The 18,200-nt window shown below is 34.4% G+C and overlaps 1 protein-coding gene across 1 annotated transcript; it reads right to left on the bottom strand.

The window, feature by feature from the left end:
- Positions 1-4,159: 4,159 nt before the first annotated feature.
- On the bottom strand, positions 4,160-17,742 carry LOC134235587 (uncharacterized). The gene is made up of 3 exons (XM_062717728.1): positions 16,101-17,742; positions 8,588-8,774; positions 4,160-4,571 (listed from the first exon to the last, which is right to left on the bottom strand). Exons 1-3 carry the CDS (start codon positions 17,740-17,742, stop codon positions 4,160-4,162), a joined length of 2,241 nt encoding a protein of 746 aa, XP_062573712.1.
- Between the last annotated feature and the right edge of the window lie 458 nt (positions 17,743-18,200).

The raw sequence follows: 18,200 nt of genomic DNA, 5'->3' as shown, positions 1-18,200 counted from the left end.
TGCAGGGCTAATAGGTATACGGATCAATATCACACCCTTAGTAATCTAAACCTCAAAATACAGTATTTGTGATCATACACATATATTGTGGGTTACATTCTCTTAAGGTATGTCACTTGTGAAATTTGTTAAATCAAGGATTTATTGAGAAGTATATTTTGGATAAGTACTCATATAGAGTGACTCAAAATCGCAGAGAAAATAGGGCATCGGTGTTCATCTTACTTATCTACGGTACAATTAAGTTGACCTTTTTTGCACTTAGATTTTAACCCTTTGGTTACCTAAACCTTTATTATATTTTATAATATGCAATCATGGCAAAAAATTATCTAATTTTACCTAAAATATTTTGAATAATGTTTATCATTGAAAAAATGTTCCAAATTAACGCGTGTAAATTATTTCGTGACCTTATTGCTCTAAAAAGTAGCATATTTCGCTGTATTAAATAACTAAATAGGCAATAAAACATTTTCTTAAATTAAGATTTTTACGACTTAAGTGCTGATCAGTCACAAGTATCGAGTACTTTAAAATAACGAAAGATAAAGTTGGGGTCCTTGATGTTTATTTGGAAATATTCGTCAAAATATGTGATTTTCAGGCAAGAATGGTGCTAATTTCATATTGATTTATTTGACATATCTTCATTTTTTGGCAAAATTTATGGCACATTTTTGACAAAGTTTGTTGAAGGAAGGAGTAAAACTTGTTCTAAAAATATAAATTAAGACCTATATCAAATATATATATATATAAGATATTTAATTTAATAAATATGCAAATTTACAGATTAATCTGCTATTTATCTGCTAAACATCCTTCCGCCCCGTGGGGATCCGGGTTAGAATTGGTCCTCAGTACCCCATTGCTTGTCGTAAAAGGCGACTAAATGGGGCGGTCCTTCGGATGAGACCGTATAAACCGAGGCCCCGTGTCACAGCAGGTGTGGCACGATAAAGATCCCTCCCTGCTCAAAGGCCGTAAGTGCCGAGCATAGGCCTAAATTTGCCGCCCTTCACCGGCAATGGTGACGTCTCATTATCAGTGAAATATTCTGGAGAGGGACGTAAAACAGTATACAATCAATCAATCAATAAACATCCTTCCACCACAAAAATTGTCTCTCAAAAATTTTCTTTGTAGCTTTTAGAACTGTTTTTTTTTTTGTTGAATGTTAAAACATAAACATTATTGAAATTAAATATGTTATAAAAATTGAATTTCTATAATTAGTTTTGAAGTAAGAGTTCTGCGAGAACTTTTCTAAAAAGCTGACGAGTGACCTACCTTAATTATAACTTTTTGAATAGATTATTTTCAATTTACGGATCCAGCACATTTCAAATAGAACTCGTGCCGAAACAAACTCAAACTAAATGAGAAAATAGACCGTGTATATTTGTAAGAAGTCCGTGCATAAATATATATTACTTATTTTCTTTTCAACTTAAAGTGTTCTGTATTTTATTTCTAAGTATGAAATAAACACAATAAAACGTACCCTTTTCCTCATCACATCTTGTTTTCGGTCCTCGGCCCTCAGTTAAATGTTTATCTGTTAAATTTGCTAAGTAAAATATGACTGTTAATTAACTACTGTAGACGAACTTTTTTTTCCATGGAGTCATAATTCCGCGGAATCTCAATGTATTTTTAATTCGTGGGTAAAAAAAATTACGCGGATTTTTTTAGATTGTCACTATATGTCTTACGTTTTCATCAAGTACGCTTGGACAAATTTACGCGGAAATGTTATGACTGCGTTCATAACGTAAATAAATACCACGCGGAAAAAATGCTTCCACAGTATTAACTTTACTATATTTTACTCCTACTCTTGTAACTTTATTTCACATTTCAGCTGTTCTGAACGCGATATCTGGACTTTGAATGTCAGTTTCAATATCTATTTTGGGGTCACAATAATACACTGTACCTTAGTAAAAAATGTACATCATTTTGACATCTGATTGACAATATTTATGTGTTTTGTGGAGACCAGGTCTTCCAACAATCTATTGAAATTCCCATTGGTACAGGAAGAAAGAAAATACTTGCTGTCGCCTTCAACTCGACATTTAGATATATCGACGATGCATTGTCGATTAACAATGGTAATTTCCATTCCTGTGTCGATATGATTATATCCTTGTGAGCTTGAGATAAAGAACACAACAGAGTCTGATACATCTGCTTCTTACTTGGATATTTTACTTGAAAAAGACGTTAATTGTAATCTCTATGTAGCAACCAATCTCCATGAAAAACTTGATGACTTTAACTTTTTATCGTCCATTTCCCTTGCATATGCAGCAATGCATATACCTTCATAAACTGCATACGGAGTGTATATATGTCTGTCGATTCGATACACAAGAGCATGCTCTATGTCTGAACAATCTATAAAACAAGGTAAATTATAGACAAGCAAGCAGGTCGATACAATGACCTTATCAGCAAGTATAAATTATCTTTGAGTGAAATGCTGACTGGCGTTTTTCATACTAATCGTAAGTCCAGTAGATATACATGGAATGACGACGGTTTATTGCTGTTATTTCCCGATCGTGAGGAGGAGCACACAGCGGATGTGATCGGTCAGCAGGGGATTTCCATTCCTCCATGACATTTTATCCCACCATGATGTTTCGGAGGTCAATGTTTGCTTTGCTTCTGTTTTCTATTTATGGACTTTGATACTGAACACTGATTGTTATCTCCATATCCTTCACGAACCACTGGGTCAGGAAACATGTGGAAGCATCTTCTGCTAGTGTAAATTCAAGATTGTTCAAATCATAACCCCCAGCGGTATGGTTGGCCCAAGATGGGGGCACAAAGTATAACATAGGAATACATATTGGAAAATCCTTTAAATTCTTCTTCTTAAGGTCAAGATCTAGTAAATGGAAGATGCCTACAGATTTATCAAACTTGAGAAATCAATTCCTTTATTGATATTTTACAACTTTCGCTTGGTCATATAAGGCGTTTCGTGGCATAATGTGTAGTTAAATAAGATGAAAAACTGTAATTTAAACTGTCATTTTCAATGAAAAATTAAGAAAACCAGTCATGAATACGGGAGTTTTTTCGTATTCGGCAAAGGAAATGTATCCAGATTGCCTACAGTCTCTCAGAAAACCATAATTAGTATGTTCATGGCCTCTTCTTTAAATAAGTATCAAATTTAATACAGGTATCCGGTTTACTTTTCATATAATTTTAAATCGAATGACATGAAAATACCCCATTTTCTACATAATTCTGCTAAAGCCGTAAAGTACGGGAAAAAGAAAGTTGAAATTGATTATGACGTCATAATGGATCTAGCACCAAAAATTAGTCTCAAGTTATTTACTAGATCTTGACCTTAAGAAAAGCTAAGCCACGATTGGTCGTAGTTATATAGAAACATCCTCATGTGGTGTAGATTCAAGATACTTTTTAAATCATGACTCAACTTGAATTTTTTTTATATTTAAAATGTTCAATACTGAAATGATTTTTGCATATAGTTTTACAAAGCCAAAGCTCGAGTGAGCGGTGTGGCGCCTGAGACTCGTGTTATAAGTAAACTTTGCTTGAATTTTTATAATCACAGGATGAAAAATCCATCCTTCAGTCAACCCAAATATTAAATGAAAGATGTGGAAAGGCGACTGAAGGGCAGAGACCAGCAATCTGTCATTCAAATGAATGACAGATATTTTATCTTATGCATCTTAAGGGGGGATTTGTAACTTTTTCATCACCATTTCTCAAATTTGTTTTTGTGCATTGTCTTAAGGGGGGATGTTTAACTTTTTTCATCACCATTTCTCAAATTTGTTTTTGTGCAATGTCCTTCACATTTTTAGTATGTTTGTGTGAAGTATATAAAGAGGGTTGTAGGAACGTTTACTACAAGCAGAGATGTATCTTGAATTATAATGTTTATATGAATTTCAATATACATTGAATGTATGTGCTCGGAAAGTTTAGAAAATTTATATTGACACATTTTTTAAAGAAAGAGACTTATGTGCATATTTTGGATTCACGTGTAGAATTAAAGTTAAGGTACTTTTTAAGTTGTCACTGTGAGCCTCACAAGCAAAGATAATGCTGTACCTGCTTTTTCATCATGGTCGTGTAATCTACTTAGTTTTTTTTAAATAAAAGGACCTGTAGAATAGTCGTGTTTGTTTATATATCTGTACACACACATTCTGTTGTTGTTCAATGACCCTACCAAGAGCTCGAGTTGATGCGTTATGCCATTATTACTCAAGCTACATGGTATTTCTATTCCGTGATAATGTGTCTGTATTAGTGATAGAAAAACACCATCCTTGTCCTCTATTTGTACAACGTCAGTGTAACCATCACACCCCAGGATGTGTGACAGCGCGTCTGTACAGAGTCCTTTTGGACTAAGCCAGGACGGCCCTGATGGGTGTTCTGTGAAAAAGAAGCTATGTCTTCCCTCCCGCGTTGTCACCATAGCAAAGCATAAGTAAGAAACAATAACGTCTCCATTGCGGTTCTCCGTGATATACACAGGATGACTGTACAGTTCCTGTCTTGTATAAGTGTGTTGTATTGTCTGTATCTGTTGTCCTATCTGGTTATACTATGTACAGTTCTGTATTTGAGTGTTGTATTGTTTGTATCTGTTGTTCTATGTGGTTATACTATGTACAGTTCCTGTCCTTTATTTGTGTGTAGTATTGTCTGTATCTGTTGTCCTATGTGGTTATACTATGTACAGTTCCTGTTCTGTATTTGTGTGTTGTATTGTCTGTATCTGTTGTACTATGTGGTTATACTATGTACAGTTCCTGTATTTGTGTGTTGTATTGTCTGTATCTGTTGTCCTATGTGGTTATACTATGTACAGTTCCTGCCCTGTATTTGTGTGTTGTATTGTCTGTATCTGTTGTCCTATGTGGTAATACAATGTACAGTTCCTGTATTTGTGTGTTGTATTGTCTGTATCTGTTGTCCTATGTGGTTATACTATGTACAGTTCCTGTCTTGTATTTGTGTGTTGCATTGTGTGTATCTGTCGTCCTATGTGGTTATACCATGTACAGTTGCTATCCTATATTTGTGTGTTGTATTGTCTGTATCTGTTGTCCTTTGTGGTTATACTATGTATAGTTTCCGTTCTGTATTTGTGTGTTGTATTGTCTGTATCTGTTGTCCTATGTGGTTATACTATGTACAGTTCCTGTCTTGTATTTGTGTGTTGTATTTTCTGTATCTGTCATCCTATGTGGTAATACTATGTACAGTTCCTGTCTTGTATTTGTGTGTTGTATTGTCTGTATCTGTTGTCTTATGTGGTAATACTATGTACAGTTCCTGTCCTGTATTTGTGTGTTGTATTGTCTGTATCTGTTGTCTTATGTGGTAATACTATGTACAGTTCCTGCCCTGTATTTGTGTGTTGTATTGTCTGTATCTGTTGTCCTATGTGGTTATACTATGTACAGTTCCTGTCTTGTATTTGTGTGTTGTATTTTCTGTATCTGTCATCCTATGTGGTTATACTATGTACAGTTCCTGTCCTTTATTTGTGTGTAGTATTGTCTGTATCTGTTGTCCTATGTGGTTATACTATGTACAGTTCCTGTTCTGTATTTGTGTGTTGTATTGTCTGTATCTGTTGTCCTATGTGGTTATACTATGTACAGATCCTGTCCTGTATTTGTGTGTTGTATTGTCTGTATCTGTTGTCCTATGTGGTTATACTATGTACAGATCCTGTCCTGTATTTGTGTGTTGTATTGTCTGTATCTGTTGTCCTATGTGGTTATACTATGTACAGTTCCTGTCCTGTATTTGTGTGTTGTATTTCTGTATCTGTTGTCCTATGTAGTTATACTATGTACAGTTCCTGTCTTGTATTTGTGTGTTGTATTGTCTGTATCTGTTGTCCTATGTGATTATACTATGTACAGTTCCTTTATTTGTGTGTTGTATTGTCTGTATCTGTTGTCCTATGTGGTTATACTATGTACAGTTCCTGTCCTGTATTTGTGTGTTGTATTTCTGTATCTGTTGTCCTATGTGGTTATACTATGTACAGATCCTGCCCTGTATTTGTGTGTTGTATTGTCTGTATCTGTTGTCCTATGTGGTTATACTATGTAGAGTTCCTGTCCTGTATTTGTGTGTTGTATTTCTGTATCTGTTGTCCTATGTGGTTATACTTTGTACAGTTCCTGTCCTGTATTTGTGTGTTGTATTTCTGTATCTGTTGTCCTATGTGGTTATACTATGTACAGTTCCTGTCCTGTATTTGTGTGTAGTATTGTCTGTATCTGTTGTCCTATGTGGTTATACTATGTACAGATCCTGTCCTGTATTTGTGTCTTGTATTGTCTGTATCTGTTGTACTATGTGGTTATACTATGTACAGTTCCTGCTCTGTATTTGTGTGTTGTATTGTCTGTATCTGTTGTCCTATGTGGTTATACTGTGTACAGTTCCTGTCCTGTATTTGTGTGTTGTATTGTCTGTATCTGTTGTCCTATATGGTTATACTATGTACAGTTCCTGTATATGTGTGTTGTATTGTCTGTATCTGTTGTCCTATGTGGTTATACTATGTACAGTTCCTGTATTTGTGTGTTGTATTGTCTGTATCTGTCATCCTATGTGGTTATACTATGTACAGTTTTTGTCCTGTATTTGTGTGTTGTATTGTCTGTATCTGATGTCCTATATGGTTATACTATGTACAGTTCCCGTCTCTTGTATTTGTGTGTTGTATTGTCTGTGTCTGTTGTACTATGTGGTTATACTAAGTACAGTTCCTGTCCTGTATTAGTGTGTTGTATTGTCTGTATCTGTCATCCTATGTGGTTATACTATGTACAGTTCCTGTATATGTGTGTTGTATTGTCTGTATCTGTTGTCCTATGTGGTTATACTATGTACAGTTCCTGTATTTGTGTGTTGTATTGTCTGTATCTGTTGTCCTATGTGGTTATACTATGTACAGTTCCTGTCCTGTATTTGTGTGTTGTATTGTCTGTATCTGTTGTCCTATGTGGTTATACTATGTACAGTTCCTGTCCTGTATTTTTGTATTGTTTTGACTGTATCTGTTGTCCTATGTGGTAATACTATATACAGTTCCTGTATTTGTGTGTTGTATTGTCTGTATCTGTTGTCCTTTGTGGTTATACTATGTACAGTTCCTGTCCTGTATTTATGTGTTGTATTGCCTGTATCTGTTTTCCTATGTGGTTATACTATGTAGAGATCCTGACCTGTATTTGTGAGTTGTATTGTCTGTATCTGTCATCCTATGTGGTTATACTATGTACAGTTTTTGTCCTGTATTTGTTTGTTGTATTGTCTGTATCTGATGTCCTATATGGTTATACTATGTACAGTTCCCGTCTCTTGTATTTGTGTGTTGTATTGTCTGTGTCTGTTGTACTATGTTGTTATACTATTTACAGTTCCTGTCCTGTATTTGTGTGTTGTATTGTCTGTATCTGTTGTCCTATGTGGTTATAATATGTACAGCTCCTGTCCTGTATTTGTGTGTTTTATTGTGTGTATTTGTTGTCCTATGTGGTTATACTATGTACAGTTCCTGTATTTGTGTGTTGTATTGTTTGTATCTGTTATCCTATGTGGTTATACTATGTACAGTTCCTGTATTTGTGTGTTGTATTGTCTGTATCTGTTGTCCTATGTGGTTATACTATGTACAGTTCCTGTCCTGTATTTGTATGTTGTATTGTCTGTATCTGTTGTCCTATGTGGTTATACTATGTACAGTTCCTGTCCTGTATTTTTGTATTGTTTTGACTGTATCTGTTGTCCTATGTGGTAATACTATATACAGTTCCTGTATTTGTGTGTTGTATTGTCTGTATCTGTTGTCCTTTGTGGTTATACTATGTACAGTTCCTGTCCTGTATTTATGTGTTGTATTGCCTGTATCTGTTTTCCTATGTGGTTATACTATGTAGAGATCCTGACCTGTATTTGTGAGTTGTATTGTCTGTATCTGTCATCCTATGTGGTTATACTATGTACAGTTTTTGTCCTGTATTTGTGTGTTGTATTGTCTGTATCTGATGTCCTATATGGTTATACTATGTACAGTTCCCGTCTCTTGTATTTGTGTGTTGTATTGTCTGTGTCTGTTGTACTATGTGGTTATACTAAGTACAGTTCCTGTCCTGTATTTGTGTGTTGTATTGTCTGTATCTGTCATCCTATGTGGTTATACTATGTACAGTTCCTGTATTTGTGTGTTGTATTGTCTGTATCTGTTGTCCTATGTGGTTATATTATGTACAGTTCTTGTCCTGTGTTTTTGTATTGTTTTGTCTGTATCTGTTGTCCTATGTGGTTATACTATGTACAGTTCCTGTATTTGTGTGTTGTATTGTCTGTATCTGTTGTCCTATGGGGTTATACTGTGTACAGTTCCTGTCCTGTATTTGTGTGTTGATTTGTCTGTATCTGTTGTTCTATGTGGTTATACTATGTACAGTTTTTGTCCTGTATTCGTGTGTTGTATTGTCTGTATCTGTTGTCCTATGTGGTTATACTATGTACAGTTCCTGTATTTGTGTGTTGTATTGTAAGTATCTGTTGCCCTATGCGGTTATACCGTGTAACTTTTACTCTCCATGTAGATGTATCACTTCTGTACATTCCTAACAATAGTTCTGCAGTGGATGAAGAACAGTACACACACAGTGGCACGTATGATCCTGTTCTCGTTAGCAATGTAGACTTTGTTCTCATATCTGTAGATAATTTTAAATATTACAAACATTGTCTAGATAGATAAGTCCTCTTGTAACGCTGAATATATGTGCCCAATATCCTCCACTGATATCTCTGAACTGAAGTTGTCTCTCGGCTGATGTATTTGTCAATACGTGATTGTTATTATCACTGATCCAGACTTGAAAACTTCACTTCTGATGTAATGGATTATTTTTCCGAGTTGTTGTCTTTTTGTTTTATACACCGATTTAACATCCTTTAATTTGTGTTTCCTGTGCAATGGAAACAAATAGGAAGTTTACATGAATGACAGAACATTTCATAAATTATGTTGGGATGTTTTACAGAGGTCTCAAGTTTTAATTTGCCGTTATATTTCTCCCGTGAAATCACAACATCATGATATATGCTCTCCAAATTATCTACATGTTTTTCTTTGCATTGAAGGCACAGGTTATTTCTACACGTGTTACAGTAGTATTCGGTTATCTGCTGACATTGAGAACACTGTCGTACTCTACACTGTTTGCTGAATCCTTTTCCCATCATTCAAAAGGAACAGGATCTGCTGAAATAAATCGGATTAGGTCAGAATGCATACGGAAAGTTTGAATTATGCATATCTTGATGAAACATATGAAGATAACAAATAGTATGCGAGATAAAATGTCTATAAAACAATACAAAACAGGAGAAGAGCAAAGGACGGACCTCCAAATTATCGGAAGTAGAATCAGGTGCCATGGAGGAGTGAAGATCCACTGTCGACCGGTCACACCCGCTGTGTGCTCCTTGTTATGATCAGGAAATAACGGAAACTCCATCGTCAATTCAGTGTCTAAATAATGGACTAACAATAAGTTTGAAAAAAGTCTGTCGGGATTTGACTCAATAATACATTGTATTTGCTGACGATGTCATTGTATCGACCATAAAACATATTCGTGTTTCTTCATTTGTTTGTCAACATTTTACCTCGTTTTAGAAATTGTTCATAAGTAGAGCATGTTCTTGTGTATCGAATCATAAAATCCATATGCAGGTGATGACATGCGATTCGCTTCATATTGGTTCACCTCTTTAATTGCTGTTGGTCCATTATTTATATAATGAATTGACGACGAATTTTTCCATTTTTTATGTTAAGGAGCACACGGCAGGTGTGACCGGTCGGCAGGGGATGCTCACGTCTCCATGGCACATTGTCCCACTTCAAATATTTTGGAGGTCCGTGTTTGCTCTGCTTTTGTTTTGTATTGTTTTATGGAATTTTGATATTGAATACTGTTCCTTATCCCCATATGTCTGACTCCAAACGGAATCGAGAAGAGGAAAATATATTTAAGAAATGAATTCATTTTTTGAAGTTTCATGAGTAAATGAACTACGACGCTTCAAGCAGGCATAGTGTTAACGTTTAATGATAAATTTGCCTACCTGTAGCGTCGTAGTTCATGTACCTTATGAATTTATTTTTTATATAAAAATTTACATATTTTCTGATAAGGAGCCACAATTCAACTGTCATTTTACAAAGCAAATCAGTTTCTACTATAGTTTTAACGTCAGGTAAGGTATCATGACGTATTAATGGAAATATTCATGCTCACCCATTGTTTATGTGAAAATTAACAATCATCCAATTTGCAAAGAGTATTAAGGAAATGTGTTTGGAAATGAAAATAAACGTGTACATATTATGCAATTTCTCAAATGATCAACATATGCATATCGTTTCATATGAGAATTATATGTGGATCATATATATATATATATATATATATATATATATATATATATATATATATATATATATATATATATATATATATATATACAATAATGTGAGAATCATATGTGATGCCTTTATTATCATTATCATATGAAACCAATCATATTATGGATCATCTGTGGCAAAGTGGCCTGTATACACACATATATATATTTTTATTTCTGAAACCAATCTGTTTTTGCGTTTGTCTTCATTCCTCCATCTTAATAATCCTGAAGTGTGTCACTTTATTTTTATCTCTGACTTTGTCTATGACAAGAGGGCTAACAGTTTGTGTTGCAAATACAGCTATCTTATTTCACCAAAAAATGTATGTTGCAAATAGATAGTAAACATTATAAAGTTCACTTAAGGTAGGTCACTCGTCAGCTTTTTGAAAAAGTTCACACAGAACCTCTTACTTCAATACTATCTACCAAAATTCTATTTCTAAAACATATTCAATTTCAACAAAGTTAATTTTTTTAATTTTCAACGAAAATGTTAACACTGCTCAAAAAGCTACAAAGAAGCAAAATTTGCGAGGGACTATTTTTTGCGGTGGTGGGATATTTACTGATAATTCTGCAAATCTGCAGAGTTAATTAATTTGATATCTTGGAACTTTAGACTCACTAACATGTACTTTTACTCAGAGAATATCTTCCATTATGATATTGCTAGGAATATTTATTGAAGGCTTCAATTTATATTTTTAGAACAAGTTTTACATCTTCCTTGAACAAACTTTGCCAAAAAATGAAGATATGTCTAATTAGTCAATATAAAATTTAAACCATTTTTTGCCTGAAAATCACATATTGTGACCAATATTTCAAAATTGTCATCACTGGCCCGGTTATATGGTTACATCTGATAAAATATTATTAAGGTTTAAGTTATTAACCAAATAGTTAAAATTTATGTGCAAAAAGGTCAACTTCACTTACCGTAAATCAATAGGACACTGACCCCCCTATTTTCTCTGCGATTTTGAATACTTACAAAAATATACTTCTCAATAAATCCTTGATTTTACAATTTCACTAGTGACATAGCTAAATTTGTTGCAAATAGATTAGAAAACATGAAAATGTTCACTTAAGATCGCAAAGCCTTAAAGTATATAAACACCACAATTTCAATGTTGTACCACAAAATTGGGGCAACCGGAAGTTGAGAGGACTGGATATTGATACCAAGGCATTGGATCACAAGCAGGCGATATAAAAGTCAATTATTGCATATTATTTGATTTTTTTTATCTGAGAGACTGTTTCTGGTTTAATCTCAAAGACAATTATTGGTAACTAGCAATGCATATTTTGGAAAAAAAAAGTGCGCAGTGCTCACAAAGATTCTGAGATACGTGATTTTTCAAAGCAGTTTACAAAATATATCCAAAAATAAAACTGGGCGACAGTGGCAGACACTACTTTCTAAATGAAAATAAGCAAGGAAATGAGTCATTTTGAGGCTTTTCTGCATTAAAACTTAGAAATGTACCAAATTAATGACGTCATATTTCCAGAACGGTCCTACTTCATTCCATATTCTTTAATGTTTTAGCATATTCATCTACTCAACCCTTGTTAAAGCCAATTTCATAACTTTTTAAGAGATTTAATGTTTAGGGCACAATAAAGCCCAAACCCTACCTTCCTCTTTACCATGTGAAAACAAATTATTTGTCTTTTTTCTATCATGCGTAAAGTCCGGCAAGGGTCTATGAGATAAGTGACTTTAGAATTGAAAGACGGTAAAATTGTTTGATAAAAGTTTCAGTTGGAGTGAATTGATATGTTTGAATTATCTGGTTATCACAGATCTTACTGTGTCAGCAAATTGTTTTAATATGTCGCACGTATAAAATGTGAATCGTTACTGTGTCGGAGAAAATTTTACTGTGTGATGACCAACAAAGTAAAACAGCTCATGGAGAACTCCGAGCATAATTTTTTTGTATGAATTTTCGGGCAGTCAAAAACTTCTAGCAATCTATACTTGTCAAAATTTCTAAGTCTCCACTTTTATTTTTTTCAAAAAGTTAAAAACCTTGACTTCAATTTACTAGTTGCTTACAAATTTGCCTTTTATTTGCAATACTTACCTGTCAAGGCCAAAAAAATTGTAATCGAATGTGTAATTACTTGACCGTGACCGTTTTTGTTGAAAAGCACGACGTTCGAGTTCCATATGTTTTTCGGGTGTATTCGTAATATTTTTTTTACTTCCATGTGTTCTCCATCTTTTATTTAAAACGAAAAACAGAAAATGTTTGACTAAAATGTGGTGCATGTCCACACAGCAACTTGCAAGTGAAGTTGAAATGGCCCAAGCTGGCCGTAGTAAAGGAAAATTCTGTTGTTCTTCACTGTATGACTTTATTTTACTAAAATCCATTATAATTACCGCTCAAAAAACCTGCAAAGCTTACCTGAATTCTTTTAATCGTTACAAATTGCTAGATTTTCAACAAACACCACAAAATCTTTCTAGAGTTTATCCGGAAAAAATCCATGGAACAGGACAATTTCGATAAGCCTCCTTGTCTTCCTTATCTCAACCCTAAATAGCATGTATGAAATCAAATTGACCAGAGTGTGAGACAGCTTTTCCAGCAGCAGAATCTAGCTGAACTAGAGGATCCACATGGAAAAACATTCAATAAAATAGGAATAGGTTTTCTTAAATAGTGTGAACTCTTTGAGGAACGGTTGTCTTGATTTGAATTCGTTTGAATGGAGAATAATGCAGTATTAAACGTTGTGAATTTTTAATTCTAGGGTCCCTTAACGTTTCTGCATATTTTGTTAAAGCGCTTCGATAAAATAAATTAAGTAAGGAAAACCATGTTCCTAGTTTAATATCCTGTATACTTATTAAATTATACTGTTGAAATAATTCAATATAAGAGCAGTGTAAAGCAAAAACTTGCCTGGGAACTTTGACTAGTATATATAGGGGGATGTCAAAATCGTTAAAGTTTAGGGAAAGAATTATATCGTTATTTTTCCCCATCTTATTGAAATCATGCTTTTCAAAATATTCTTCATTCAGATAAAAACTTCCTCCATCCCAAAATCAAATTTTATTTCCTTTTCTATACAAGTATGAGATTAAACAAATGCCAATTAAGTGTAATACTGCCATGAAATTTTAGATATGTACTTTAGATTTTAAACATATTAGATATTATAAAAAGGAGGCATCCTTTACATATCAACCTTGAATAAAGTTCTCTCCCCAGACAGAAGATTTGTGTTTTAATGGTCTCCATGTTTATTTTTGGAAAGGATATATATGTAGTTTTATCCAACCATTATGATGCCGAGATTTGATCATTTCTGACAAATAAACTGTTCTTGTCATAAAAATTAACTCAAAGTGAAGGAAATATAAAAATCAGAAAAATCTTTTAACTTTTGTGACAGAACGCTGCGGAAGGGGTCACGTGACCGCCGATATTACGTGATTCGCACATGCTCAGAACGGTAGTTGATGTGCATCAAAATCGGAGAGGATTGATTTAAAATATAGTCAACATTGAAACCAAATATTGTTTCGTCTATGGAAATTATTCAATTAGTTCAATTACTTCTTGATCACCCCTCGTGCTTCGGAAAACAAAATTCCAAAATAGCATAATTTGAATCAAAAGGTACCAGTAGCTGAGTTTATTACTAACGATATCTTGGTAACTTTACTGCCAGCCCATGTGGAACATCCAAGAGATTATCTTTATCAGCGGTATCAGTTGATATCAGCGAGGTAACAAACCAGCTACTTTAAAAATATCAACATTTGTCTCCAAAAATAGCATAATTTGAAACAAAAGGTACTAGTAGCTGAGTTTATTACTAAGGGTATCTTGGTAACTTTACTGCATGATCATGTAAAATATCCTCAAGATTATTTTTATCAGCAATATCAGTTTATATCAGCGAGGTTACAAACCAGCTACTTCAAAAATAGTAGGCAGTTACTAGCAGCCAACTATGTAAGGGATAAATAACGAGATGGTGTTGAATAGTTTAGAGAAAACATTCTCTCCGAGGGCCGAAGGCCCGAGGAAGGGATGTTTTCTCTAAACTATTCAACACCATCTCGTTATTTATCTTACTTAAAAAAATTCCCTACTTTGGGCCCCAAAGAAGCATTTACCCATTCAAATATCCAACTTCCTGAGATACAATAGGATGTCCAAATATCCAACCCTCACACAAAACAATTGCCTTATCGAACACCCCTTTTATTCATGGACTAGTGAGCATGAAACTACGTGGTGCTGATTTCATTTCAATCCTTTTCATTGTACTGAACAGTCATGAAATCAGACGAAGAATATTTTTTAATCCACTGTAAATTAGAGAGGTTTAGATAGTGTTTTGAATACTTTTGATCTGAAAGCCGAAGAAAAAACTACAGAATTTTGATAAAAGGTTGTGAATTTGTCATAACATATCACAATATGATGGTTTAAAAAAGTGATGAATTCTAATGGAGTTCCATTCGACAATATTTGTAATAGTGCTTAAACAGATAAAAAGATTGGCGGTGTTATGCTGAACCTGCAATAAAAAATTCCACGTCAAGATCTGCAAAAAAAATTGTGTCGAAAACAAGATGGGCTGTTGTTTTGGGAAGTATGCCGGAAAAAGAATGAAACAGACGAATCTCGGATAATCTGAAGGAATTTACTGATAACGGACCCTGAAATAATATTCAGCAAAAAGAAGTGAAATGGTTTTAGATTCAAGGTGAAAATGAATTATTGTTTCAAAAAGTGATGCTTTCAAAATTTATGACGGAAATCATTCCTAAAAGTGTGCAAAATTTGGAGGAATTCTTATTTCTGTGAGCATTCGAAGCGCATTTGAAACACGATAAATGTGATAAATGTGAAGTAATTACGGTAATTCCGTTTGCATTGGAAATTAATTCTAATAGTGTGGCAAATTTGGAGTAATTATTATTTTTCATATGCATTGGAAATACATTTTAAAATTGTTTTACCTCTTTTGTTCATTGTTTTATGTTTTCTGCACCTCGGTTGGGTATTTAAATATCCAACCGATATGCAGTTGGATATTTTGAATATCCAACCGATGGCGAGTTGGATATTTTAAATATCCAACTAGTGCTGGTTGAATCGGTAAAATATACGTAGACTAATAACAATTGGTGACGTCACAGAAATTTTTAAACATACTTCTCACAGCCAGTTACTAGTAGCCAGTTACTAGTAGCCAAATTTACTTACTTCTCGTAGCCAGCTACTAGTAGCTACCTTTACCACTTGTCGTAGCTAGCTACAAGTAGCTAACTTTACATATCTTGAAATTTTCACCTTTATGTACTGTATAATTGAACAGCATTTAGAAATGTGCCAAACAAATAACTTTTATCTGGTACTAAGTTATTGTTGTTTTTTATATTAGGTTGATTAAGTAACTAGTTACAAAGGTCTTTTAGATACATTTGTCTTTTTGTATGAATGAGTTCATCATATATCTAATTCACTTGCACACAATGTCAGTACGGAATGTGTAATGTCATATATCTATTTTACTCTGACTTGTTATGTATTGTAAATAGTCATATCTCTCTATGTATCTGTATACACGCACTTTCTTTTCCCCGAACGATAATCCAACCCAGAGAAGATGACTTTTGTCGTCATAACTCAGGCCCATTTGTACATTTATTCCTTGTAGTCGTGTCAGTATCTGTAACAGGAAGTGACCGTCGCTGTCAAGCATATGTATTGTGTCGGTGATAAAATCACACACCAGGATGTGTGACAGAGCGTCTGAACAGATTCCTCGTGGACTTAGCCAGGATCCTGATGGGTGTCCTGTGTAGGAGAAGCGATGTCTTCCTCCACTCTCTGTCACCACTACAGCACCACTGCCTATGTCAGACACAATAACATCTCCATTGCGGTTCTCTGAGATGTAGATAGGATCAGAATACAGTTCCTGGCCTTTATTGTCTTTCCGCATTGTCTGTTTATGATATCGTAGGTCATTATAGCGTGTTATAACGCCTGTGTTGTAGGACCACATTCCGATCAGTAAATCGCCGTTGAGGTGGGAGGAGTAGATACACCGTGGTATCCATGATTCTGTTTTTTTTATCAATGTAGACTTTGTTCTGTTATCTTTAGAGAGTTTGATAATGTTACCATCCCTGTCTATGTAAATAAGATCACCAGTAAGATTTACAGTGTGTTGTCCCCACACGCTCGGTACATCTGTCACATGATGTAGTATGTCACCCTCTGAGTTTATCAAGATAAAATTATCACCATCACTGATCCAGACCCGGTCTGGTGTCACACCGGAAATATGAAATACATGTATTTTGCCTAGCAATTTGACACACCTGTGTAATACAGGTGTAGACATCAGTTTCAGCAGACATTCATTTCTCACTTGTCTTTTTCCTGTCTCTATTATTTGGATTTTAGCCAGTAAATCAGTCACATTCTCTACGTTGATTTCTTCAATCAGGCAGACCAGGGCAATTTTTTTTAGACTTGGCGTGTCCATTAACTTGTGAACATGAATTGTCTTTTGTAACATGATAAATTTTAGCGGTCTGTTTGCTAACTGTTCAGCTCTGTGTTCAAAGTTTACTATGTTGGAAAGATGTTTCTTCTGCTGTTGTAAACTTTGAATTAATCTTTTGTGTCTGATTTTAATATCACACATCACAGTGTCTTTGAGGTTCCTTAGTTTCTGAGCTTTTATTAACATCTTTGACTGATTGTTGCATATTTCTGTGTGACAATGTTTTATATCAGATTTGATTCCTGCCAGAACACAAGAACTGTTATAGAGAGTCTCACTTCTGATGTTGTGAATGATTTCACTGTGTTCTTGACGGTTTGTTTTGTATGCTGTTCTAATGTCTTGTATGTCGTAATGTCCGTGTTCTACACAGTGGGAACAGATAGAAATTTTACAAGAATGACAGTACTTTTGATAAAACATGCCTGGATGTCTCTCACAAGTCTCTTGTTTTGTAATGTATTCAAATTTCTCACGGTAAATCACAACATCATGGTATATGGTATCTAGATCAATAACATGTCTCTCTTTACACAGTAGACACAGGTCATGTTCACATGTGTTACAGTAGAATTCTGTGTCCCCCTCACATTCAGAACACTGCCTGACTTTACACGGGGGGCCGAATCTTGAACCCATAATCTTGTAGACAAAGTCTCTTGTTTTCAAAGTAGTTATATTTTTTCAAGTAAATCACAACATCATGGGATATGGTTTCTAGATCAATAACATGCTTCTCTTGACACTGTAGACACAAATCATTATTATTACACGTGTTACAGTAGAATTTTGTGTCCCTTGACACTGGAAACACTGACGTACTCTACACGGGGTGTTGTATCATAGCCTGTCTATGATTTACATGATTTAGTTGTCATGTTCACAATCCGCTGAAAGTAAATGAAATCAAAATGTATCAAACACAATACCAGGTCAGAAAGCATGATTGCAAATGTTTTAAAAGAAAAAGATTAACTTAAGGACAGATTGGATGTTACTTTCCCCAATAATATATAACATTTTAAAAAATATTTTGTCATTGAAGTTTTGTTACAATAATTTGTTTGTTTACTCACAAAAAATGGAGGTACCTTACA

This window comes from Saccostrea cucullata, unplaced genomic scaffold (assembly GCF_032062105.1).
Source record: "Saccostrea cucullata isolate Sc308-1 unplaced genomic scaffold, CSIRO_AGI_Scuc_v1 ctg3552, whole genome shotgun sequence".
Lineage (NCBI taxonomy): Eukaryota > Metazoa > Mollusca > Bivalvia > Ostreida > Ostreidae > Saccostrea > Saccostrea cuccullata.
This window is presented reverse-complemented; position numbering and strand designations above follow the sequence as displayed.

Bases quoted from the DNA above. Each gene is read 5' to 3' on its own strand.
- LOC134235587 (XM_062717728.1), bottom strand. From the start codon at position 17,742: ATGGGTTCAAGATTCGGCCCCCCGTGTAAAGTCAGGCAGTGTTCTGAA. The intron at 8,775-16,100 runs GTAAAATAGATA...AATTATCTACAG, and splicing joins ACAATACATAACAAGTCAGA to ATATGAGAACAAAGTCTACA. The intron at 4,572-8,587 runs AGGAACTGTACA...CACTTATACAAG, and splicing joins ACAATACAACACACAAATAC to ACAGGAACTGTACAGTCATC.